This window comes from Oryzias latipes, chromosome 10, assembly GCF_053564925.1.
Source record: "Oryzias latipes strain Hd-rR chromosome 10, Olatipes_Hd-rR_3.1".
In the NCBI taxonomy this organism is placed as follows: domain Eukaryota; kingdom Metazoa; phylum Chordata; class Actinopteri; order Beloniformes; family Adrianichthyidae; genus Oryzias; species Oryzias latipes.
In genome coordinates, this window is record NC_136246.1 from 29,597,916 (window position 1) to 29,625,551 (window position 27,636).

The following is a 27,636-nucleotide window of genomic DNA, read 5'->3' on the forward strand; positions in this document are numbered from 1 at the left end:
CAAACACACAAATATGATGCAGAGAAACGGTTCACTTGCAGTTTGTTTCAAACCGTCTCATACTGCTGAGCTCAGAGATGATGGTGATGGATGGCTGATGTCGACTCTCTGGCTCTGCCTGAGCTGCCTGCACTCCTGCCAGCTAAGCGTTGGATGCACTTCATCCATCCATCCATTTTCTCCCTCTGTTTTAGCCCGTGCTTCCAAAACGTTGGTACACTTGGGTCAGAGTTTCTGTACAGGAGCATTCTTTCTTATCAAGTTTGTTTTTTTGTTTTTGTTTTTTAGAATGTATTTTCTTGAGAGAACTGCACTTGTAGTCATTTTCTGGCCTTGCACAGTACTTAAAACTGGAAGCAGAAGCCCAAGATCTCAATCTGAACTAAAACAGGATTTAGGCAGAATACAGCTACACAACTCCATCTGTCCTTTAAGAATCTTTACAGTTCTTAAAAAAAAGACCTAAAGCTGGACAGACTGAAGGAGGCAGAACAAATTCCTCCAGTAACAAACTAATGTAACATCTGGTTGGTCATAATATGAATCAGAGACAGTCTTTTGTGCTACAGACCTGTTAGTGTCTATTTAAGCGGTTGCTGGAGGCCACAACCACGGCAGATACAGCAGTAACAACTATTAAGGCTTCATCCATCCATCCATCCATCACTCTTCAAACACCCTCCTTATATTTCCTCCAGCCAACAATCACACTCACCCAATCACATTCACCTCTCATACAGCATATCAATCTGAACCCAGAATCACAAAACACTAACTATGAGGAGCAACACCAAATACAATAACACTAAAACAATGCTGGTCGGTACACTGTATTTGTATCAGTGCAAAATTTACTATAAAAAGGAGGATCAATGATTAGAAAGTGTTTTAACAGGCCAGGAGTCCTCTGAAAAAACAACGAGTTTGTCTGTATGTGTGTGTCCGGTTTGTGACAGTGTGTATCGTTTGTGTGTAATGACGATATTCTGTGAGCACACACTCCTCATTCTTTTTCTACCAAAAAATAAAGAAACAAAAATAAATAGAACTTCTTATTGTGAGTCTTATGTTTACAGTTATATTTGTTTATGGAGAAACCCTTCTGAACAGCCGGGAAGACCTGAAAGTTTTTATTTATTCTTCTATCACCAGTCAGAGGAGACTCAATGTGGAAGGACATTAGGGATCCGACAATTCCCCTTTACCCAGGATTCAGTTTAAACCTTGACTTTTGGGTCCAAGTTTTGTTTTGGCTTGATATTAGAATCCAACGGAAAAAAAAAACTCTTAGAAAAATCAGATTTTTAATTTGCTAATTAAATTGGCTCATGCCGACAAATGTAATAAAGCAACACATAATGAATCCTTCTTAAATTTAGCACAACACCTGTGTTTGACACCTTCAACGTCATCGTGCTAGTATGCAGTAGGGATGCAACAATTCACTTTCCTCATGATTGGGTTTAATGGTGTAACATACGAGTCCCTTCTGAGCAGAGAATTGTGGCATCTCTAGTGGACATCACTCAAAACTTGATCCTCATGGGGCGATCAAGCCTCCACTTTTAGAGCATGTTTCTATCAATTCCTACATCAAAACAGTCAGACTTTAACGGGTAATGAAGGTCATGAGATTTATAAAAAGTCTTAAAACATTTTTTTTGTTTTTTTAACCCTTTTACACCGAAGCTTTAGATCCAGTGTTAACATTTTTTCAACTACTGTAACTTTTCACTGGTTTATGTAATTAATGTAATTCCAGCCAATTCCGGAGCGGAGAAAAGCAGCTTTGGATTGTCATGCAACACTTTGCGTTGGTGATCTGTTGCATTATAACGTAGATCCAATACGAGAAGCTGGTTTTTCTACACATCAAAATCAGCTGATTCACGTGGATCACGTGAGCGTTGAAGGAGTTACAGTATGTCAAAGAGAGTCTGTTATTTAGGGGTTGCTGGAAACATCTCCAGTGTTTAAGGGTGTGTAGCTGTGTATGGAGGAGACATAAAATAATAATAAGCTTTATTACAGACTCAAGGTCCATTTGCCACAAAATACACAAAACATCTAAAAGACTTAAGGATAAAAATAGAACTCTCAAACAAGTATAAGAACAATGTCATAAAAAGTATTTAAAAAAATGTCTTAAAAGTATAAAAATCAATCACATAGGAATATTAAAACAATTACATAAAAGTAGAAGAACAGTAAAATAACCAGGTATCATAAACTGAATAAAAAGACTAAATTTGCTGACTTAAAAAAAAACAAAAAAACATAAAAGTTTTAAAAAGACAACCGTACTTCCAAAGACTCCAAATAGGGGATTGGTATCTAAAAGTGCTGTGCTTTACATTGGTGAGATTTAAAATGATTTCATTATTTGAAGCATTAAGACGATTAATAAAACCATAGATAAAATGACTTAATGAAACTTGGAGAGTATTAACTCTAGCACCAACAAACAAACAGCGTGCGCTGCACCACCGAGGCTGTTTTAATAAAATTCTTAGGGCATCATTATAGGCTACTTGTAGCTTGAAGCATGAAAGAAGCAAAAACGGTCAATTTAAAACATTTGAGCCTTTTATTTTAGCTTTTTGAACTAGTAGAAAAAACTGCTGGTTAAAAGGACAAATGATTTAGATAAGATTGCTCCAGATAAGCATAGAATGATCTTAATCAAGTCTTTTTCACCCATTTGTGGTAAAGATATAAAAGTCTAGACCTTAAAAGATGATCTTAAATTAAAAAATAAATAATGCTAAAACATATGCAACAACAATGTTGAACATAAATTGGTGAGAAAAATGCGGGAGAAGGTGAAGCAGTTTGATAAGAAAAGCAGCAGGAGGCAAAGAGAGAGCAGAGGAAATATGAGAAAAATAAACATGCAGACCGAGGGAGAGGAAGATGGAGAGGGGTAAGATGAATTCTGTGGCATTTATCTGTGCATGCTGTTAACAGGCTTATAGCAAATGAGTGCATGGTGTATTATCAAGCTTTTACAGCCTGAAGTAAAACACAAAACACTCCCACATTTATAGTCTAACCCACATGCTTCTGTGCGCACAGACAAGTGCAAAGAGTGTGCCGACACCAACCTGTGCTCGCGAGCCTTTATGCCAGCAAACACACGAAGACACGCTGACAGCGTCTCACAGATGCACGCTCAGACTCACACTGTCATTAGTATGCTGTGGCACAACGCTTGTGAGGGCAGCAGAGGAGTATGATGAATATGTTTTTGGCAAAAGAGACGAAGGAGAGGAGGGAATTGAAAGAAAGAACAGAGAAAGGGGAGATGGAGGAGAGCGCAGAGGTTTAGAGGAAACCAGTGATAGAAGGAAAGAGAGGAGTCTTAATGAGTTCAGAAACTGACAGAAGAACAGCAACCCAATTACCACTGCAGGACTGTCCTTTGTCTCTGTCTGTATCCCTCTATCAAGGCAAATGCAGCTCTAAAGATGTGCTCTTTGTGGAAAAGCACAGTTGCAGCTGGTAAAAATGTCCAGCCTGAAGGTAAATGTGGTTTGAAAGAGGAGGAGCAAAAACACTGACAGGCTTTCTGAAGTGCTCCCGTGCCCTGGTAGCAGCTGCACTGTTATGACATGCAACATTCAACCGAAAAGCATGTCAGAAGAAATGTGTTATAGCTCTGCAGCCTGAGGAGTTTGCATCAGGAAGGTGAAGGTACTAAATGCCGACCGGCTGCGGTAAACGGCGGCAGCAGGGCGTCACAAACAGCTGCAGCTTTTTCTCCCATAACTTTATGTCTTAGTAATATTACTGTTGATGATGCTCAAAAGCTGGTGGATAAAAATAGAGACGAGACTTTAAAAGCTCCACTGTGGGGCCCACTCTTATCAGCAGGAGCAGATTGTTCCGCGGTCTCGGAGCAGCCACTGAGTCACCTCTACTTTTCAGTCTCATGTCTGGTGAATCAAGTAAGAGCTGGGCCTTAGACCCCACAGATCCCCGAGGGTTGTAGCAATACATACAGCCAGAAATGAAGGGAGGGCCCAAGCCATGTAAAAGTTTAGAAACTAAGAATAAAATCCATCCTTTCGTCCATCTTTCATGCCCTTCTGGGATCACAAAGTTGCTGGAGCCTATCCTAGCTGCTGTTTGGCAAAGGCAGGATGGCCCCGTATGGGTCGCCAGTCCATTGCAAATCAAGAATATAATGTTCAAAAAATATATATAATGGACAGGAAACCATTGTAAAGATGCAAAAATAGGGGTGATATGCTTCCGTCTGCATGTTGGTTAACTCTTTGGAGCGGAAGTGGTAGAGCTGCTGTTCCCAATTTGTCAATCCATGTGTCAAAGTGTCCCTGGGGATGACAATGAACCCCACATTGCTCTTGGTGGTTGTGGTTTGGCGTCATTGGTTGGATGCGTGAATGACGCTGTGAATGTTAGGCACTTTGGGTCTTAACACAAGGTAGGAAAATACTACATAAGTATACTCCATTTACCATTTAACACTAGCTTTAGCTCCAGTGTGAACATTCTGTGGGCTACTGTAACACCTTAACCGTTTATCCAATTAACGTATTTCGTGTGGAATTTGAGGCGAAAAGCTACTTTGCGCCGATATGCAACACTTTACAGTAGTGAAATGTTTACACAATTAACATAAATTAGCTTTACACCAGTATGCAACACTTTATTAACACGAATTTAGGCAGCAAAATCAACTATTTGTATTGTTGTTTATGTATTTCCCTAAATTGGATGAAAGTGTAAACAACTAGATTTCATCAATCCAAAACTATTTTTTTCATTCAACTGGCATGTTGCCGTGATGCGGTATTAGCTAGAAGCTGTACAGATAAACTAAAGTAAAACGAGTCTTGCAAACATATTCCGGATCAAAGCTCTTTCTTTGGGACATTAATATTTAATTTCAGGCTTCAACAGTTTTTTATTAGATTCCTAAAAAGTCAGTGACAGATTGAGTAATTTTTTAACAGAAACAAAAAAAAGCTTATGAGCGCATTTACACTTAAAAAAATGATTTGACATAAAGAGTCATCTATTTACAGAGAATCATGTTGATCAAGTCTAGAGTCTAAAATATTCTTTGACAGCAGTAGCTTTGTTTGTCTGCAGTGACTTTAATGTCAAATAATGGTCTGTTAAAGTGATGGACAAACGTCACTATCCAATCAGTGATGTCCTGTGATACCTACTTTTTCCAGTTTCCTCTTTGCGTCATTTTTAACATTTCATTTTGATTTATGAAAATTACATTTTTTTTCTGGAACGTTTCATTTTGTCTTTTTCTTTTATTTATTTATTTTTTTGAATAGGTGTAGTTACAGAAATTGTTTTGATTTCTAAAACGTAAAGTTTATTTATTTTTTAATTGTTGTGATCTTTCTGATGTTTTTGCGTTGAGTTAAATGTACTTCCGGGACACCGTAGTTAATCCTTTAACACCCATAATTTCGCAGCGACACCTAAATAAGCAGGCTTTTTGAGAGACTGTAAATCTTCAGCCGTTCACACGATCCCCATGAATCAGCAGATTCTGACGCGGAGAGAGGCGGCTTTTCACCGCTATGCAACACATTACTAAGTTAGAGCTGCAGCGCCGCTTTTCTCCGCGACAGTATCTGCTGATAAATGTTGATTACGTAAACACTTCACAACTGCACAGTGCTGCATATCAGAATCCGCTGGAATTATATTAATTGCGTTGAAAAGTCATGGTAGTCAAAGGAATGTTACTGCCAAATTTTGGCGTTTTTTTTTTATCTGCTCCAACTGTCGTGCACGGACCCAAACTGAACAACTTAGTCAATCATTCTTCTTCGAGGTGTGTTACACCTGCACACACATACAGGAATGAGACTTTTAGAATCGCGACAATTTTGCTTTTTTTCCTCCCACTGAACGACTGGGCGCACCTGTGCGACCATTGATTTTCTTTTTCGAGCGCACCATTGAAAAATGCAGTCGCACTCCAGAGCCCAGCCGTATGAGCCTCAAGGGAACTGTACTTCTGAACCTGTACTCCCCTTAAGAAGCAGCTGCTCCTCTCCACGACCGTCCACATGCCAGAAAACCCCAAAAACTTTGTGTTTATAGAAATTAAAAGGTATCTAGTGTGTACATCAACCTTTTTAAGCTCTTTTCGTTTTTTATCCACATTAGCGAAAGCCTGAATAAGTCTGCCATTGTTACTCTAGCCCTATTTTTGACATTTTTATTCTCCAGCATAATATAAAAATGCCAGAGAGCTATTTCTATGTCGGATTCCAAGGTTTTGTTTGCAAGAATACAGCTTCCAATTAAAGATTTATACCCAGTTATGAAAATTCTGGGCATCCCAGCTGACTCAAAATAGAAAAAGTTTGCTCAGCCACACCATTCATCAAAACGTAAAAATAAAGGTTTATGTATTCTTTCCAAACTATCTCCTCGCAACTGTGTGCTTTGGGAATCTGATGAGCATGACTGACCTTCACAGATTCAGTCTCAACCTGCAATTGAGTGCCTCAGTGTAGTTATGCAGTGACCTCTAATCACAGTTTTGGTGTGCTTAAATGTGAAAATGTTTTATAAATAAAGAAAAACTGAGAAAAAGATGAGTGGGTTTTTACAAAGACCGTAGTGGAACAACAGTTTTTGAGGCCTGAGTTTTTGTAACAGTTTTTCCCTATGCTCAGGAGCCGTTGTTTTGGTTTTATTCACTGAAGTTTACTCTCTGTATAACCACCGTTTTGTCAGTAAAAAGATGCTACCATACACCACAGCTATGTCATCACTAACTGCATGTATTCCTTGGATAATGACAGGTTTCATGTTGTGTCTCAGATAGTGGCTGTATCCCCTCTTTCTGAAGAGCTCAGATGGTGTCATCCACTATAGTGTAGGCTGGAAAGGCTTTTCTGCAGACGAGCAGCTTAATTTTTCCACAGAGAAAAGAGCTGCAGCTCCTAATAAACCAGGAAAGACAGATAAGAAGTAACAAAGTGCGAGGAAGTAAACTAGACACTCGGCACAAAACAGAGCAAGGAAGAGTGTTTAAGGTTTGAGGAGTCGCTAATCGATAAGTTCAAAAGGTTGCAGAGTAAATAGAGGTCAAACTGCACAGGCTTGAAGTCAAGCCAGTAAACACGGCAGTCTTGAGCTCATGTGGGAAAGGATAGCTTTTACTGGTTTTGTGTGTTACCCACGGTCTGTGCTTGGCATTAAACTGACCCAGGAATAGGAAGATTGGTTAGTCTGCATTTCAACCATGTGATGCGCATTCAACATGTGGTTTTCACACTGGAAAAGCAGGGAGGGGATTCTTTGTCTACAGTTCACTAGCGCATGTCCGCCGCCTACAGTTGGAAGACACTTGGTGCCACATGGCGAAGCGGTGCAAATCTTACTTCAGGCTTTTTCTTTTACTGGAATACATGAAAGACATGGTGTCATATAATTCCAGCCGGGCACAAACTGCAATAATTAATTTCTCCTAAGAAAAGCCAGCCCATACTTCTATGAACAGGGATGAATGGGCCTTCCTGCTCTCCCACACCTGGAGCAACATCCTCCAGCAAAGAACGGACATCAAGGGGCGGAGTCACTTGTCAAAGTTTGACAGGTGACTCCGCCTTAGTCACAATCATCTGTTTTTAAAGACGTCACACACTACCAGCTGATGACGACCCTGACGAAGCCGGAAGGTATTCCCCCGAAACATGTCGGTACGTTTTACAAAAAACAAACCAGTGTCTGATAGAAAAAAATAATTTAAGGACTCGGTATAATTTCTCCTCCGTTAGCTATTAACCAATTGTTGGCACTTCTGAAAAATTTATAAGGGACGCCATCCAAACGTCCCTAACAATTTTGACTCCCTGGTGGTCAAAGTTCAACCAGGTTTAACTTGAAACGTGCGTTCAATGGCCGTGTTTTTGGTACATAAAGCCCAAAAACGGCTTTACAAAAAGGTCATTTATTGCTGTTACAATGGGATTATGGATCTTCTGACACATAAGGTGTATATTTGTATAAACCCCATTTGTAATTTAGGTTAAACATTTTTATTATTGATTTTATTTGTTACCTTATTTTTGTTGGCCCAGACGGAAAAGAAGAGGGAAGACGAAAGAGGGATGTTAGATGGGGGGGGCTAAGAAAATTAGAGGTTGATAACAGAAGTTTGAAACATGAAGCAACAAGTGGGAGTTTCCATTCATTGCTTTCAGGTAGTGGTTGTGACCTGCTTCTTATAGTCCAGTTGTAGCCGGTCTCCTAGCCAGTCGGTAGTATTAGTAATTAGTATTAGTAGTAATTGGTAATACTCCACATTGCTTTGGTAACTAACACTGCTAGTGCTCTTGTCTACATTATGTGGCTGTAAATATGATACCGTACCATTTTAACAGTAAACTGAACCCTGTTTACCCGTCTGCGAGGCAAATAATAGCCAACTTCCATTAACTTTTAAAGCCAAGCCAGTTTTTGAGTAAAAGCTGGGGCTATACCGTTTGAAGATAAACGATATCATTTCTGACTTCTGAAGAGGACATAATGAGGGGAATTTATACCATCCAATTCAACAGGATTATAAAAGAAAGGGGAATTTGGACAACATGAAGAAGGTGATTTGTTGGGACCACACATCTGTTAATCACAACAAATCCTTAAATTTTCACAAAACGAAGCTCTAATAAAACCAAAGTATAGAGTTTAGGAGTTTATTCAGACAGACCTCTGGTTTTTCAGAAGATTCATAACCCCTGTTGGTACAGTAAAATATGTCCAACACAAGAGGCCTTCAGTGTCCTTGCTCAAGACACTGAACCAGCGCATTAGGCCTTAAAGCAAGATATATATATATATATATATATATATATATATATATATATAGATATATATATATATATATATATATATATATATATATATATATATATATATATATATATATACGTATATATGGACCTAAAAAATGAACAGTTCTTTGAATAAAAGGAAACAATTTCAACTTTCAAATTCAACTTTTAATTGAGTCCACTTTGCAGGCAAATGTTTGAATATGAAACAAAGTGCCGGTTGGAGATGATTGACTCTGCTGTGTTTTCATTCCTGCAGCCCTGAGAAAGAGTTGCATGAGAAACAGGATTTTAAACTGAGCTGTTCGAAGTGCCTGAAAGAATCTCTCGCAAAGTCAAACGACAGCATTAAGACAAGGATAGAGCCAAGTGCCTGCTTGCTGTTTTTGGTGTAGGCGGCTTTAAAGCCTCGTTAAGGCTGCTGTGAAACATCAGGATGTTTGGCACCTACTTAAAATCTTTTTTTTAAGGAGAAAAACGGAAGTGAATATTGTCAAAATAAAATGAAACATCTCATTTTCTGCCTGTTTTATAGAAAAAACAACGGTTGTGTTTGAACTACTGAAAAATGTGTGAATAAATTCCAGTTGGGATGATCTTTATTCCAATCTGAGTAAAACCAGCAGCAAGATAAATATATTCACAGTCAAATCCCCTTTGTGAGACTTACAAGTCTCCAGAAGTCAAAGATCTGAGGAGGTTTGTTGTTCTCGCCTCCAGGTCTGAATCGATCCATCAGGAACTTCTCCAGCTCAGTTAATCACCTTCCTTCAGTGGAGTGAAACAACAAGCCAGTCGAGACAAAACGTCCCGTTTATGTTCAAGTCATTTATGTTAATTGCTGGTTTATGGTGCTTGAAGAGAAATTACAGGATGATATTTGCTGAATTTCAGTTGAACATTTTTGTTTTGCCACTATAATTGATGTAGGCATGTACTAAACTGTCTGGAAGGTAACAAAGGGTGGAAAAAAGGTTGGAGGGGGAAGTGTGTCTGAAAAAAAATGTTGTGTTTTTTCCCCTAAAATAAAAAGAAATAATGGCATAAAAAAGATGTCTATAATTAAAGATGGAGACCGTGCAGCATTGAGATGGCAAAAAGACTTGAAATGAGAGAAGTTTTAACACTTTATTTACCCCATTTTTCCAAAATATGATTGGTAAATAGTAATCTTGTTATCTTGAGTGACATCTATTTTAGTTGTCATTGCAAATGCCTTTACACTTCTATTGATGATCATCTAAATTTGTAAAAATATATCTATGTATCTATATCTATATATACATATATAGATATATATATATATAGGTAACGCTTTATAATAAAAGTCCTTAATAAACTATTTATAAGACATTAACAAGCACTAGTAATGTTTTTGTAAGTTGCTTATAAGTACATTACTTATCATTTGTTAATGTCTTACAACCAGTTTAATTAAGCTGTTTAGAAACTACGTATATATGTATATATATATGTATATACGTATATGTATATATATATATATATACGTATATGTATACATATATGTATACATATATATATATATATATATATACGTATATACATATATATATACATATATATATATACATATATATATACATATATATATATATATATATACATATATATATACATATATATATATGTATGTGTATGTGAATTTCCTTTTCTGTTGTAAATCATGACAAAGAGGGGGGGTCTACCCATATGTCCATATATGACGAGTTCGGGTGCAAACATGTTGGTATGGAAACTTCACTGGAGTTGGAAATTTATAGGTTGATTAAGATTTTAAGTAAAACTGTAGGCTATTTTGTACATTTTTTAAATATTTATGTGTCTAAAAATGAATTACACGGTTGCCAAATGACAAAAGCTTCAGCGGCATGTCATTTCCACATATATTTTTTGTGTGGTAATATTTTCATCTAAATGAAGCTGATATATTTGTTAATTTTTATTGCATTTTTTGGATCGCTACTTTGCCTTTATGTGTGTGTGTGTGTTTTCTTTATTAGAAAGTAAAAAAATCCCTTCATTTGTGAAACTAAATCTCACTGAATTTGGTTTAATTACAGGTTAATATTCAAATCTATTAAAGGAAATATTAATTGCTTAACAGTGGTGTATAATTTCTTACTGTCAATATGCATGGCTGAATCGGCAGCACAGCGCTGTCCACAAACGGGAAACTAAACTTGTTTTTCTGTCTGTGTGCTGACAGGCGCCTGACAAGAACAAAGCCAGAGGCACAACGGCGAGGTAAGACATCTGGAAAATCTGAAAGAGCATATGATCAACCACAAAAGACCATATTTTTTAACCTTTTTTTATGGATTGGGGTTAATAAATAATGAAATATTTGGTCTAAGGCTTATTGGTACCCAAGAAGCTAAAGCTATGACAAAAAAATTGCCATTTTAAAAAGAAAATACATATTGGTTTTGAACCTAATGGCAAAATTTAGAAACAGGAAATTATTAAACAAGATAATTTAACATGAGATGCTTTAAAGAAAGTAGGAGTTTGCCCGTTTGAATGCAGACCAACATCAGATAGCTGAGTAATCAGATATTATTTGGCAAATTATGTGATCATGAGAAAATCTGGTCTTCATGGTAGTCCAATTTTCTGACATTTCTGTTACTTTCAAGACTTCACTGTTATTTGGAAAACTAACAATGCAGAGGATTGAAGCATTTGCTTTGCTAGCTATATATGCAAGAGAAACAACACGTTGCTGCTGTCGTCCATTTGTATCCCACAAGATAAAAACGGTGGTTGACTTGGATTTCCAACCATTACCCATGTTTTACATTTTGTTTACACATGTGCAAATTGAAAACTACAAACTATACTGGATGAAGTTGAGCATGCTGGCAGGAATTATATACGTGCTAATCTGCTTTTTAATTATTGGAAGAAACATCTCATTACCTTGCCACTCGAAAAATCACATAATCAGGTAATCAGTTAAAGATCTGATGATTTGTGTACAATAACTTTACTCAATGATGATACAGAATATTTACTGACGACAGTTTCTTTACCCGCCACCGATAATAATAAGAATGTTCTATGGATTTATTGGAGAACCATTAGAGCACCGTTTATGTATGACTGAACAATTAGTTGATGCTGCAGCCAGTGACTCTGCCCCTCCCACCTACATTTAAAGCATACATGGATTTTTTAAGTCCAGTAGAAGTTAGCAAAAAAGGAAAAACACATTTTTCTCCAAACCCTGTAACACCAGAGCTTTAGCTCCATTGTTTCCATTCTGTTGACCACCGCAACTCATCAACCATTGATACAATTAACGCAAATTCAACAGATTCTGAAGCGGTTTATGCAACACGTAAGTAAGATGTTAGATATAGCTGCAAAGTCATTATGAAAAGTTGCTTTCCTCTGCGTCAGAATTCCTATTGATTGCATAAACAGTTGATGAGTTAAGGTAGGTCAAAGAGCGTGTTATTTAGCTGTTGTCTCCAGTGTTGAAGAGTTAAACAGGTCTTATCTACTTATTTGTCCTGAATACCAACCCTACTGCAGTAATTCTGGATAGAAAACATTTTTGCTTGAGATGGTACTAAATGTGCATCAGCTCTGGTCCTTGTCGTAGGCACACTGCACTGCATCCAGTATGTCAAGACGAAACTGAGTCTTATAAGGAAAAATTTTAAAGAAAATCAAGACTGAAAATCAGAAAACGTGATAAACGTAGAAAAAAATGCCTTGTGGGGAGATGTGGTAGGGAAGAAGTGCAGCCTCTTATTAAACAACAGTAGTTACATGACTCATTGATGTAGCCTATTTTCTTCTTTGTGCCTTTTTTTTATCTGGGTTTGAGATTTTTAATGATTCATTATTAAAAGTGTAGTGTGATAGGAATAAAAAAAAAAGTAAAATGTAGAAAGAAATGTGACCTATACTCCAGAAAATATGGTAGTATGTAAACAAATAACTTTTTTTTCTTTTTTACCCACCATTTTGGAATAAAAAGCAGCTCTTAGAACTATATATATATACACTTCAGACTGAAATGGTGAGTTTGGTTTTCACTGAAAAAGGTCATATTATTGGCTTCTGGTTTGAACATCTCCTGCTGTTTCTTCGCTGAATCTGGGCTGCCCCCTAAATTCCAGGAGGCCACAGATGAAACACTTTTTCATTAAAGAAAAACTACTTTTGTGAAGTTGCGCGCATCTTTGTTCTTTGCTTTGAACATTTTAAAGCATTCAGAACTGCCCGAGCCAGTCACGATTGTCCATGGAGGAACGTGTCAGCCGCTTGTTCACTGGTGAAAATGTTAGCTGCTAATAATTCTTGCAAACAGCTGACTTTGACACCAACCTCAGTTTCTCATTAGCTCGTTTTCCCTGGACGTTTTTTAAAGCCGACTGGTGTGTAAAAATATACGCATCATTTTAAACGAGGCTTGCTCTGTTTACAATCTGACAGCATTAGTATGCATGTCTGGAGCAACGACTGTGTGTGTGCATAGGGGGGAGTTAGAGTGAAAGTCTGCCTGCGCCCCAGGCCATGTGTTATTCTGCTACCGCTAATGAGCCCATTCACTCAGCAGCCCAATCTACTGAGCAGAGCACACACATCCTGCAGGGGCGCTGGGACTGGAGATGCTGCGAGCGATCCACCGGCTATATCCCCCACGGAAACAACACACACCGTCTCACTCCTCACACCATCCATACAGACGAGCTCTGACAGGCTCATCCACGTTCCAGCCGCTAGCCTTCTGTTTCACAGTGGCGCTCCTAAAACCCCCTATTATCCGACAACGTTAGGCAGCTTTTAGACTCCAGTGTTCTCACGTTGCGTCTTTTATCACGCTGAAGAGGAACTCGGCCTACGGTGATTTGAATTTTCCTTTTTAAGTTTGTTACTTAAGAGCACTTGACGTCTGTTAGATTCGGTCAATCCACAATGACGTGAGTAGAGATGGCATTTCTCCAGGTGAAACGGTCGATACAGTAAAAAGCCATAAAAAATGGATGCGCTTGCATTTGAGATCAGATATTAAACCGTTTGCTTTTGCTGTCAGTCACAGTGTAACCTAGGTCAAGAAACATGAGGTGATGGAATATTTCTGGCACAAAAGAAGGAATCTTGGCTTAGTTAAAGAATAAACTTTATTTTAGGCAGTAAGAAGGAGAAGCACAGCACTCTCCTGCCTCTCTGAGCGCCGCTCGTCTTCAACAAAGAAGCTGCAGCAAATCTGAAAGCTTGACTGTAAATCAACAGAACTTCTTCTCTGGGTTTCTTGAACATTTCACCTGTCATTTCACAGACATTCTCATTTTTTAAGCACTTCCTGCTTTCAGGCTGTAGATGTGAAGCAGGTTTTTCAGATAATTTAAGGCAAACGTTCTTTGTTCTTTGGTGGTGCAGAAGAAATGAAGAAAGCTTTTTACTGGGGTGCAGAAGCGACTGAGTTAAAGGGCTTTTATCCATGAAAACAGAACATCACGGCACAGAACATTTTCTTTCCTGTGGTTCTTTAGATCCAAGAAAAGAAACACTAAGCAGGAAAATGAAAACTTTCAAAGAAAAAGACAAAAATGTACACTTCCGATATATTTTTAAATACTCACAAATGTTTTAATAATTGCAATAAGACAATTAATGGACTAAATAAAAACAAAAATGTGAAAACCATAATTATTAAAAGCTGTTTTGATATTAATCTGAATGGAAAAATTATAAGGAAAAAAAGTTGCATTTTTCTAAGCCAGCTTTTTTTTAAGTTTTCGTAACACCCTATGTTTCTGACCTAAGACACTTAAAATCCTTTAATTTTGTTAATATTGTCAGGGAACCTTATAATCGTGTGCATCTTATGTGTGAATTCTGGTTGTGTTTACTTAGCTCAAACTGATTTTTAGTGCTACACGGTGCTCAAAAGTCTGTCCAAATGCTTCAGTACGACTCTGGTAAACTTTAAAAACCCAGAGCTTGATGGATTATTGGAGCATTCTGGGTACTGTAGTCAAAAGCCTGGCAGATTGACACATACTGTGCTTTAACTTCATGACCTGAAATGTTAGTTTATTGTTTGGTATTTTATGTTACAATTGAAGAGCCATTGTCAACAAAGTTTGATTTGTCTATTCTGTTAAACTCTCTGCATCGACTGTTTGTTACAGATAAAGGAAGTGAACATAAATAACACAGTTCACTAGAAAACTTCCCATCAACCCCTCTGCCTGGTACCTTTAGTGATTCTGGGTAGTGTATTCATACCACATTATCTGACTGTTTTGTGTCTCTCATTGATTGAAAATGAGAACTGGACTGAGTGACCCCTCCCACCGCACCTTCCAAACATGAATTACCCGCTGGCTCCAAGAAGCCAAAAAGACTTACTGAGATATAAACTGCTATTACTCAGATATTCTATTTGTCAGAATAAACATTGTTGTTCTGAACATTTTTTTTTGCCTATCCTGAGTTTTTTCATTACATTTTTTTGTGTAGTTCAACTCATTCAGGTTATAAACTGGCCAATCAGATGCCTCCATAGAGGTGTGTGGTCCCTGCTGGCCCCAGCCCCCCCAACATTCAGAACGTTTGACAGATTAGATGTAGTGGTGTGGACTTCCAACAGGTTCACTCCTGTTTGGCGAGAGTGGTTGCCATTGACACGATGACTCAGACTGACTTGGACCAATCACATGGGGGTAAAAATGGCAACTGTATTGACTTAATTTTGTTTAAAAATAGAAGTAAGACAATTTTCTACGGGTGACGTCACACGTAAGTAGCCTTGAAACGGTGCGCCTTCTCATCCAAAAGAAATACCTTACTTTCCTTGCAGATTTTTTTATGTGATTCTCAAAGCTAACCTCCAGAACAGAGCAAGCCTAAAGCTACAATTACACCACCCTTGGCAACGCGCGTTCAAGCGACCACTTTCAGGGAAAATTCCATGTAAACGCACGTATATGCACGCATATGTCGCTTAATGAAGCTCTACACACAAAACGCACTTCTTTTGAACACGCATTGGAAGTCAAACCAGTTGAACTTGGACCAATCAGGAAGTTGTATTTGGTAGTGATGTATAGGTAGCAAAACTGGGGGGGGGGGGGGGGGGGGATCTCACATCAAGCCTCTGCCAACTGCAAGTTCATGCGCTGGTCTTATGCAGCAACAGTCCAGTGTGAACACCGCACTCTAAAAGCGTGTCCAAGAACCTGCTTTCAGTGCGTTCCTAGACACGTGGCCGCTGTAGACGTAGCATTACACAAAGGGTGGGACTTACTGACATTAATTAACCAAGTTAAAATAGTATCGTACTGCATCCTATGGCTTTTTCTTTCAGTTTAAAGTTGAACCTGATGGGTTGAGACCACACATCTTAAGTTTCAACTCGGCCATAAGTGGCTCTCAGTTCTGATCGACAACACAGACGTGTTGGCGGGTCACACGCGGCGTGGTTGCAGCTTGTCATTGTGCTCAAGTGCGGCGAGTTCAAATGTGATAGACCTCTTCAAACAATAACTGAGGCCCCGCAGGGATCGGCACACTACATATGTGCAAATGGAGGCCCATTATAGCCTTCCCCACAGTGCAGCCGCGGGCAAACACTGTCAAACATACACAAAGACACATACACACACACATACACACATCGCAAAGAAACTTGTGAGCAGGTGAAACCATAATAAAAGGACACAATTTTTCATATCCAGGACCCACAAACAACCATCGATCATAAATGTCTGCCTTGATTTTGTCAAAGGTAGTCGCAGCCTCGTATATTTTATATCAGTGTGTACTTACTGAAATGAAAGTTTCTTCATGAAAGATAAACACACACAAACACACACATTCCAGCAGGCTCATAAAGGTGAACATGATTGAGGGGGGAGAGAGAGACCGAGGAGCCAGCTGTGCTGCAGGAAGCTCTGCCAAGTGGAAGCAGAACCAGCGAACTGAAGGCAGATGATGAGACGACAGATGAACCGAGCACAGATGGCCTCCTGCAACATCACTTCACACTCCGGCAAGACCTTTACACATAATTTACATGCTTCCTCGTCCTCTCGTCACCTATTCTAAGGAAGGAAGTACCTGCGCCACCTCCTCCTCCATTAAAGCCTGTACCCGCTGCATGTTCGTCTGGCTCCAAGCCAACAGCTCCATTGTCATTCGTGGCAGATCAATTTTATGTTGCACCAAGTGGAACGTGTCCAAAATGTGCAAGTATCTATTGTGCTGTGATTTTCCTCCTGTTGATTTTCTCAGTGTTAATTAATGGTAAAAGAGTCCAAACTGGAGAATTTGAAAAGTCCACATCACTGCCTCGCTGAAAATAGTCCAAGATTGTACGTAGGAATAATTACCTGTTATTAAACCTAATCAAGGTCTTTGGCTTAATAGAAAAGGATGTGTTTGAAGAATTGCTGTAGCAGAAAAAAAGTCTAAAGTTTGACATAATTTAAGGCACCAGTAATGGTTACATTAACAGAAATGGCAAGCAACTCTTTTTCCAACAGTGTTTGTTCATTTGATTCACAATAATTTGAATAAAGAAATACTCTAATTTTGGTGCATCTTTAGGTATGCCCTCCATCATTAGAAAAATGCAACAAAAATATGTTAAAAAACACCATTTTCATTGGAGTAACTCTTTAAGGGGTCATTCATTCCGAGTACAAACATAGAAGGGCCTTTTGTGAAGGCTTTTCATCATTTTTTGCTAGTTTTTCTTTTTTTGCAGACAATGGTTGGTGTAAACACTAGGAATTTCTCAGTTTTCCGTTTAAAACCAGACGATGTGTTACACCACTGAACCGATTGTTGAAGAATCCCTGCTGCAGACGTTTGCATATATTGAAGCTGAAAGGGTTAAAAATGTGTTGAGCTAAATGCATTCAGTGCGACCCACTGACTGTACAGTAGATATGGACCGAGGGAGTGTGATGTCATCTATAGAAAATGGTTTACTCCATGCTTCAACCAAATAAGGTCATTTCAGTAGCTATGTTGGAGCCAGATATAATTAAGCAGTGATTGGTTAGAGTGGGACTGAGTCCTTATTTTCATGACAACCACTCTCACCAATCAGGAGTGAGCTTGTTGGAAGTCCACCCCCCTACCATGTGACAGCGGGCTACACGAAATCTGTCTAAGGCTTATAGATGTCGGATGTGGGGATCAGCAGGCCCCACATACTTTTATTGAGGCATCTGATGAGCCAGTTTTTAACTTGGATTACAAACTGGCCCTATATATTATTATATATTAGGATTATGAAGAATATTAAAAAAGGTAGCAGAGCAAGAATGGTTAATCTGACAATATAATAACTGAGTAATAGCTGTTTATGTCTCTAAAGAAGTCTATGGGATCTTGCTTTCTTGGAGCCACCAGGTACTTCCTGTTTGGAACGCGGGGGGCGAGGAGTCGCTCAGTCCAGTTCTCTCATACAGTCAAATGGTGTGAACGCATGTAGGCTTTCTAGAGAATCAGAAATTAAAAGTTAAAAGTGCAAAAGTTAAAGGAGTTTATCAATAAATGGGAGAAGACTAGCAGAAGTTTTATTCCCAATGTTTCTCCCCTCACGTTAGATTGACTTTACTTGACTTAAATTTGCGTGACATCAGACATTTTGGTCCGATTGCCTTCAACACTGACTGAATGAAAAACACAAAAAAGAACTAAAATAAAAGAAGTGTGAAACTTTCAGCATTTTCACACATTCCAGTGACGAGTATTCCAGCTCTTTAAAACGCTCCGATCCCATCAGATGGGCTCTTTTCACACCAGTGGCTCCAAAACCGAATATTCTGATGTTTGTGCTGCTAAAACTATTACAATATTCTCTAACATGAATTACTAATGAAGGATTTACCAAGGTTTATTTTCAAATATAGATTGTTGGAACAAGGAACACAAAATGCACAATTTCAAAAACTGATGTTTTAATGAAAAAACAAAAACACTGATTACTTTTACATGTATCAGTCATTAATCAGCAAATTCTTTCAAGAAAATGTTTGCAATCCACTTCAGGGAGCTAACTAATTATTGTTGCAGAACACCAGTATTTGCTGTATAAATTAACTGTTACACACACAACTTGTCGTTGCTCTCAGATGAACGGCTAACAGAAAACGAGGAGTCCGGTGTCATCCTTAACATGCAACTAGGGGAGATTATCGTACAGGGATCCCAATGAGGTTGATCAATGGATTGAGAATAGAGTTCTTCTACATTCTGCAAGTCAGCAGAAGAGAAGCCAGGAGAGCTGAGGCGTCAGTGCACAACACAATCAATACAAGCAGGTGGTGAACAAGGCATCCGCTGAGGGCCTGATCGAACATGCAAGTCTCAATCAAACAGGAGAAAATGCTCCTTTGATCCAAATTCAATGGATTACTGAAAAGCCTAAGAGAGGCCGACAGTCAATGAGGTTTGCGGGGTGACTAAAGGGAAGGGTAACCAAATGAAACACAGAAAAAGATGGCCGATTCAGCAACAAAAAGGACGTTGCAGGAATGAGAGAAAATGCAGAAAGTCCCCATGAAAAACTTACCAAACAAACATTCTGGCTATTTGTGTGTTTTATGGAGATTTGGGGTCTTGTTCTTCTCGGTTTATAGAAGTTCTCCCACTTGAAAAAATATTTGGACTTTTTTTACCTATCGGCTGCGTCTTTGAACCAACAACATAAACGTCTGAGCTTCTTTTCAAGGTTGTAGAACGAGAAGATGCTTTGCAAAAAAAAAAAAGATTTTTAAAGTTCTACTGTGGGTTTTTGTGCTGCAGAGAAGAATCACAGGCTCCTGGTTTACTGAGGGCATTAAGAAGCAGTGAATAGATTATCTTTTTTTTTTTTTTTATCAAGGCCGTGAGTTCTCATGAATGAATCATTTGAGAAAGAATTAATGAGAATCTGCGTTCTTGAACATTATAGACATTCCAGTCTGTTCCGCCGTTGCCTCGGAGCAAAGATTTGAGAATTCTCGATAATCTGACTCATAAACCTTTAGGTTGTACAGTTTTAATGATCTGATGACTGAAGTGAACTCGCAGCCACCTCTGCCGTCCTCGTTCTGAGCTGCAGCGCTGAACCCTCGCCGCTCAGTACGCTAACCCCCCCTCACAAAGTGCGGCTTTGTTGCAGCCTTCAAGAGTGTGGATGCCACGCGGATCTTTTTGAAGCCCACAGGACACATCACACCGACACATCGTTTTGTCGTTAGGCTTTCATTTCCCCTGTTGTGCTTGTGATTTTATCAGACGGATAAACAGACAGACACCCGAGTTTCTGCTGGAGCCTGAGGATCTGTCAGAAGCTGCTTTATCAGACCAATCTGTGTTGCTTATGCAACGCTGACACAGGTGCACTCAGGACAAACAGCGACGTCTCGGAATGAGCTCCACCGCTTGGATGTCAACTATGAAAGAAAACAACTTAAAAACACAAGTATAAAAGTTGGATTTAACTATTTTTTTTTGCTAACACTCTTTTACATAAAACAATTCAAAAAAAGGAAACATTTCTTATCATAAACCACACAAAACAAAATGTAAAACTGAAAACTTTAATAAAAAACCCTATTCATTAATAATAAGGAATAAGTGGAAATGGTTGCAAACAAATCCTGTTTATTGCTGTACATATTTAGTTATAGCTATAACTTTACTTTAACATGATCACAAATGTGTTTTTTGCTTAAATTTCAATATTTTGTGTTTTCTTTTTTGCTTGAATTCTTTAAATATAACACGCAAATATTAGTAATCCTTGGTGTGCAAACTGTTGTTTTTTTACATTGAAAATAATCTGTCTTTTCCCTTTAACACAATTCCTCAAGTTACATAAAAATCCTGATTTTATTGCATTAAAAATAAAATATGAAGGTTTTAAATTAAATTTATTTTGAATAAAATTTAAACAATTTTTAACCTAATAGGTGTTGTCAAATCTACAAGATTTTTGCTTTTAATTTGGGTTTATGTTGAAAATGTATGTATTGCATTACTGATTATGTAATCTAAAATGACTATAAAAGGATTTGAAAAATGATAAATTAATACATTGTTTGATTTAATTTAGTTTGAAGGCTGTTTATAAAAGCAATATCAAGTTGTCAAAAGTATTAGAGAAATGTCCCCAATTAAATGAAAATGACATTAAAAGCTTGAACAAATATAATAATTGGCATTTGCGCTCTAAAACGCAACAAAACATCTGTCAAGCTGCCACTCAGACAAACAAACTTCCTCCTGGAGGACACATGTCTCAACTTCAGCGGAACATCAGAGAAAAGTCGCTGAATTGTTGTGTCAGAAGCTGCTCCGTCAGTCTGCACCAGCTGGCGCTCCATTTTAATTTGGCACCAACTGCAGCATTAAATTATTTTTGACGGCTGATTCCTGAGAAAAGAGGAGGGGAGCGACCCAGTCAAGTATAACGCTGTCACATTCTTACAGTTCTCTTTTCATCCCGTTCTTCCAAACCACACACACATGCTTTCTGTTACCAGAAAACTAATAAAAGGCCGGCCCACTTGGTAAAAACGGACTAAAAACCTCTCTGTTCTTTTACTCCTGCTCCTTATAGAACTACCACCTCATTGTATTTGTTGCATGCTCAAACCTCATTTTATCTTTTAGTAAACCAATACAAAACACTAGGAAATGCAATAGATGTCCCTTTTCTCGTTATACTCAATCTCCTGAGGAGTTTCCTGTGCAGCATGAGAGACACTATTCATCTTGTAAGCATTCCAAAACAAAACATAGGCAAACTTAATGAAACTTCAATCTTCAATCCTTCTCCTGCGCGCTGCATGGAGACACATTCATGTTCTCCCAGAAATTCCTCTCTCATCCAACAATAAAGACGCATGAAAGGGACTGCTCTCACCTTGTTTTTCCTGCCAAATGTCTTATTGACTGTGTGGGCCGGCTCGCTTGGGAGGCTGATGATTTGAGTAACGAACCAGACACTCATCCAACAATCAGGTACTTAGATGAAGGAATCTGGGTAGTTTTTTGTCACTTAAAGAGAAGAGCTGCAGTTTGCTCTTTTGAACTCATTAATTCATAGGATCAGGTGCGATGAACGACTCAGGTTCTACTAAATAAGTTGTAGCCAATTAGAATCTTATCCTGGTATCCGTTTAGAGCAGGGGTGTCAAACTCATTTTCACTGAGGGCCACATCAGCAAAGCGGCTGTCCTCAAAGGGCAAGATGTAACTTATACATGTAACTAAATGTAATGAATAATAAATGTAACTACTCCTTAATGTTAAATAACTCATCATTTATTTATTATAACTTTTAAAAATGACAATTACAGTTGCATAGAAAACATATGTTTGCTTGTTATTCTAGCATAAATCCTTTTACATTTGATTTTGTCAGCTTAGGTTGTATGGACAGTGTTTAAGTCCTAATAGATGGTTGCCCAATCCCATATTTCAAGTCCAATTCCCCCTAGATATGAATAAATACACACCAATTTTTATTTTTTATTTTAGGAAATTAAAAACTTTTCTGCTCTCGCAGGCCACATAAAATTATATGGTGGGCCTTGAGTTTGACACGTGGTTTAGACCAAAGACAGGGGGCCAAGTTTCTCTGATGGAAGGGTTTACATGTGCCTCAAGCTACCTGGCATTTGACCGATGGTGTTCACACTGGACAAACAGGGAGGGGCTGCTTCTTCTTTTCGTTTTACCACTGTTTACTACCCCATGTCCGCCACCAGTTGGAAGAGGCTTGTCGCGAAATGTTGAAGTAGTGCAAATCTTGCTCCAAGCTTTTTCTTTCACAACTCTATTGCATATCTGAAAGACTTTTGGTGTTGTAGAATTCCAGCTGGCATTTATTCAGGTGTCATTTATTAATTTCTCCTCAATAATTACAGTTCAAACCGTATAATTCTGTGAATTAATAAAAGACACCATCCATATGTCACAACCAAATCCGCATCCCTGATTGGTCAAAGTTAGAGCTGGTTTAACGCGTTTTGTATGTAGAGCCCAAAAACAGTCGTAGAAACGTGTGTAACTACGGATGACAACGAAAGTTATGAACACGGAAGCCCAAAACGCGCAGTTATGACTTTTTTTTTAGACGCTGTCGCTTGATTGCGCGTTCCGAAGGACGATATGCACGAAGCTTCACGTTTTAACCCCTTTAATATCGTAGCGCTAGGCTCAGTGTTGACAGTCTTTTGACAGCCGTAAGTCTTCAACGTAATTCCTGCAGAAGCTGAGAAAAGCATCTTTGCTCCATTACTCCATTACCAAGCGCTACTCCTTTGTCCTGCATCTTCTCCACACTTGGACCAAACAATTTAAGTAGAGTTGGCAGAGTTTGGACTCATTGTTGCTCAGGTGCAAACAGGTCGGATGGTGAAGGTCGTCATGGCAGTATGTAAGGGATTAGTCCAGAAAAAACATCCACAGGCTATTTCCTCCAGCAAACCTCGACACTAAATGTGTTGAACTTTAAGAAGGGATGCTCATTCTTGGATAAGACACCAACGTTTTGTTTTTGTTTTTAGATTTGTCATCCACACTTTAGGATTTAAAGTGCATGGATACAATGCTGCTTTAATGCTGCTCTCAAAAACACAGACCTAAATCCCTTCAAAGTGATGCCTTTTCTTTTATGAAGAGTAATGTAGTGGCATTGCTACAGTCTGGCTCTTTTGAGTTGGAATCAATAATACTAATGAGTCTCCTCTGCAGCAGAAAGCTGCTGCTGACTCACCAAAAGGACTTTTGCTTCTCCTCAGTCACTCATCAAAAGATTCTTTTAATGCAATAAGGGACATAACAGCAGGCCAGGATATGTCTGCTTCCACCATCTGCCCGGCATCTCTGCCTGCATATTCCAGTAATTCATGCATCAACAGGGAGCTTCCTGGTAAAAAGTCAGACGATGCCTGATCATCTCTGTGCAAAAAATGAGCCGTCACTTTTATTTCTTCATCAGATTATATTGTACCCGCTTGAAACTGTACAATTAAAAAGCTTTTGGTTTGTAGTTTATATGCAGTCAAACAAACATGAGTTTTGATTTTTTCAGGGAGGAAAAAAAATCAGAACCAAAAAACAACTGGAAGTACTTTGGATAATGTTTTTCTTTGGCATGGTCTATTTAGTACTACTTATGACCTGACATGCTCAGACTGCAAAAGCCTCTTCATTTTTGGTGGTTTAAAAGAACAAATATTTTTTTAACTTAAAAAAAAAAGAAAAGTATTTAAAGAAACTTAACGTTTCCAGCAGCTGCAGAGCTTTTTCGAGCCTCCAGTAACAAGGTTTCTTCCAAAACTGGAGTTTGGAGATTATTGCAAAAATATTCAAGTTACACAGCAGACAAGAGTACAGAAAGCTTGTTACAGAGCTTTGCTGCTGTCTCCATAATTAGATCTTCCCTTTGGATAAAGAATAATAAAAAAGTGAATATAAATGTCTTTGTTTTCTTTGCAAACTTAATTTAGTTAAACATAGATATCACATTAAAGTAATAAAAGTCTTTATGTCAAGGCTTTATTTATTCTAAATATTTAAAAACTATTGTTGCATTTCTGATATTAAACATAAATTGCTTGCATTTTCTATAAAGTGGTGCAAATCTCAAGTATACTTAATTTGACTGTTTTTTTTTTTTGGTAAAGCACTAAACATAATTTTTCACAGCACTTCCATTAATACCTGACTAAATTAATATGGAACACTTTTATTTAACCCCGAAGAAAAAAAACCCGTCTAAAATACCCAAAATGCAGGTCTGAATGTTTGTAGCTTATGTCAAAGAGATTTTGTTTTTGTTGACTTAAACGAATAATAAATATGAATAATACGTATCTAGAATGTATTTATTTAGGTAAAAAAAAATAGCTTAATCTTTTTTGTATGGATTTATGTATCAAAATCTGTGTTGAATCATATGGAGGAAAAGATTCACAACCCGACCGTTAAACAGTAACAATAAGCTAAAGCAACAGCAAGTGAAAGATGCGTCACAAACAACGTCCTCCTAGACATAAACTGGAAAAGTGGATTGCAAAAGCATTTTATTACTGGCTCTTAATACAACATCAGCACTGTGCTTGTTTGTTTTTTAAACTCCTGGATTTGCCTGCAGTTCTACTGCGAACACACCAGCTTTTAGCACAACCCTCTTGGCCTCATCAATAAAAACTAATAAAACCAATCAATTATGCCTTCCAGGGGACTGAACTTAAACAGTAAACACAGCATAAAACTGTCAAAGAACCAGGCTTATTTAGTGATAATGAATAAAGGGGATTAGATTTCATTACAGGAACAATTATGGCTACAAAGAAAGATTTGCATTAAGGTATAAACTGTGTCTCTGTCAGTTTTGTGCTAATTTGCACCAGTTAGTTTGTCTAAAAAGCGCTGAAGCTGCTTCAGCGTCTTCCAAGCACACAACTGCCAACGACGCACACACAAATAAACACAATTATGTATGAAAAGGGGTTAACTTGACGTTTTGCCATTATCGTTTCTTCTGGGACTCTAATAGAGCAACCTGAGGAGAAAATTTAATTGAAAATGAAAGGAAGAGGAGACAGAGAAGATATGAGTAATGATAGAGGAAAAACGCGGCGCAGGCTGCATTCATACAGTACACGCCGCCACGGTCGTGCATGTGTGCGTTGCCTAAGGAACAGTTGATGGATTTGCTGCTTGACTGCTCACACAGATTGGTGCCTGCTGTGATGGCAGCCTTGAACTGAAATTACGTGCACACTCGCACAAAGAGAACTACACATAATTGCAATTTCTCTGTGTGCAAGCATGTTTGTGTGTGTTCTCGAGTCGGGACAAGCAAGTGTGTTGTTGCCTCCAGGAGGCCATTTAAACCACCATGGAAGGACGGATGAAAGGCAGGCCAGCTGATGAAAGATAATTCAAGGAGTTCACAATGCAGCGTTAATGCATTTAGTAATGGCCATTTCAGTAGTTTGTCTGTCACACGTTAACGTTGTTTTAGGTCGGACTTATTCGCATTCCTTAAAAATTGGTCAGATGAACTAAAAAAGACTAAAAAAAAAAAGAAAAATGTAAAGTGTTCAGTAGTTTATTTCATTGGTAATTCATGTGAAAAATGGTGTGGGCTTTTCTTCAGTTTGTGGAGTTCCACAAGGATCGGATGTTAGACTTCTTTTTTTTTGGATATAGTAGTTAGCACTCTCACCCCACACCTAAAAGGCCCTGGTTCCAGCCCCAGTTGCTGGGATAGGCTCCAGCAACCCAGGGACCTTGAAATGTATTCAATGTTCTGAAGATGAATGGATCTTTTTTATGCAGACAATTATCAAATTTTCATGTAAGGTAAAACGAGTGGGGTTGTGTAGCAGCTTTAACACTCAGATGAATCAAAGTGCTTTACAGAAAACTTTGTTAGCTCCTGAGCATTTCTTCCATGAAAACAAACATCCACAATTTTGCAAAGATGGATGTCCATATTGTATGTATAAAAGGAAAGCATTTAGCCAATCATCGCTAGCTCTGCTGAGAAAGTGGGTGTGATTGTTAGCCTGGGGGCGGTGCTGGCAGCACAGACTCTTCCTGGAAAGGGCTGTTCCTCACTTTCTGTCGAAGTTGAAACACTGTCTCCCCCTCTGGTCACCAGCGGAAACCATCTCCAGAGTTCTAACCACACTTCCTGGATGCTGCACAACTGACTATCATTTCACTCAATCAACCACAGCTTTCTTAAGCACTGGAGTGCCAAGTATCGTTTGTGCCAATCTGCCTTCCTTACCAAGCGTTACATCTGGACCCGTTTTTCTGTCTTCTGACCCTGTCTCTGTCTCCGTTTGCCTGCCACCTGTCCTGACCTTTGCCTGGATTTTGACCATCCTGCCTCTTCTGTGATGAACGTATTGCCTGTTATTGACTCAGGCCTGCCTGACCCTGATTTAGCTTTGTAGACTTTTAGCTGAGTTAATAAACCTGCTGCATTTGGATCCAGCTGTCTGCCTGTTATTGTGACACTCAGAGCGTAGGTTTTTAGAGGAATGCTCAGATATGTGCGAATGGATTAAAATGCTGCTGTCTGGGTTTCTTTTCATGAGGAATGAACATTTTAATAAACTTAAAAGCACAAAAAAGTAGATTTTGCATGATATAGGTCCTTTAAATAAATGAAAAAGAAACAATAGCAAAGATGACATGTTGCATCATGACGAATGAAGACAAAAAAAAGAAGAATATGATTCAAGTCTTGGTTTTCAAACGTAGGTAAAGATAGAAGCATTGTTAGAAAAGTTGAATAAAAATGAAGATTCTTCAAAAGTAAAGTTGCATTAAAAAAAGATTGGTTCATAAAGACAGATTTTCATTTCAGCTGTGCAGCATCACTGGGCTAAAGCCAATGCTGTACATTTCTAATTTTAGGTTCGAGTTAGAAGGAGGGCACTCTGTCTCCCAATGTTTATCTCCATCAGTTAAGGGGTGGGAGGTGTGAAAGGGGTTGCCGGTTGTGTGCGGGTCTGGGGGAGGGGGTGGGCTCTATTTTTGTATTGTTTTGTTTGTTTAGTTTTGGCTTAAAGCTATTGTACATGTGAAAAGTGCTATATAAATAAAGATTGTTTTGTTTTACTGCAGTTGTAGTCACTGCGAGTTTGTCGTCAACTTTATGAAATAAATGCAGACAAACGTTCGAAAACATCAGTGAATCAAATGTTATATTTTTTTATAACCTAAAAAGACAGAACAGGCCTTATGGGAAATTCAAAGCATCCTAAATCATAATAAA

The 27,636-nt window shown here is 38.4% G+C and overlaps 1 protein-coding gene across 2 annotated transcripts in view; it reads left to right on the forward strand.

The window, feature by feature from the left end:
* The window catches only part of aff2 (AF4/FMR2 family, member 2), a 200,410-nt gene that overhangs the window by 137,127 nt on the left and 35,647 nt on the right, over positions 1-27,636 (forward strand). For both annotated transcript variants that reach the window (XM_020706761.3, XM_020706762.3), the window contains exon 10: positions 11,071-11,108. In XM_020706761.3, coding sequence (XP_020562420.2) covers positions 11,071-11,108 — 38 coding nt within the window. The remainder of the gene's footprint in view (positions 1-11,070; positions 11,109-27,636) is intronic.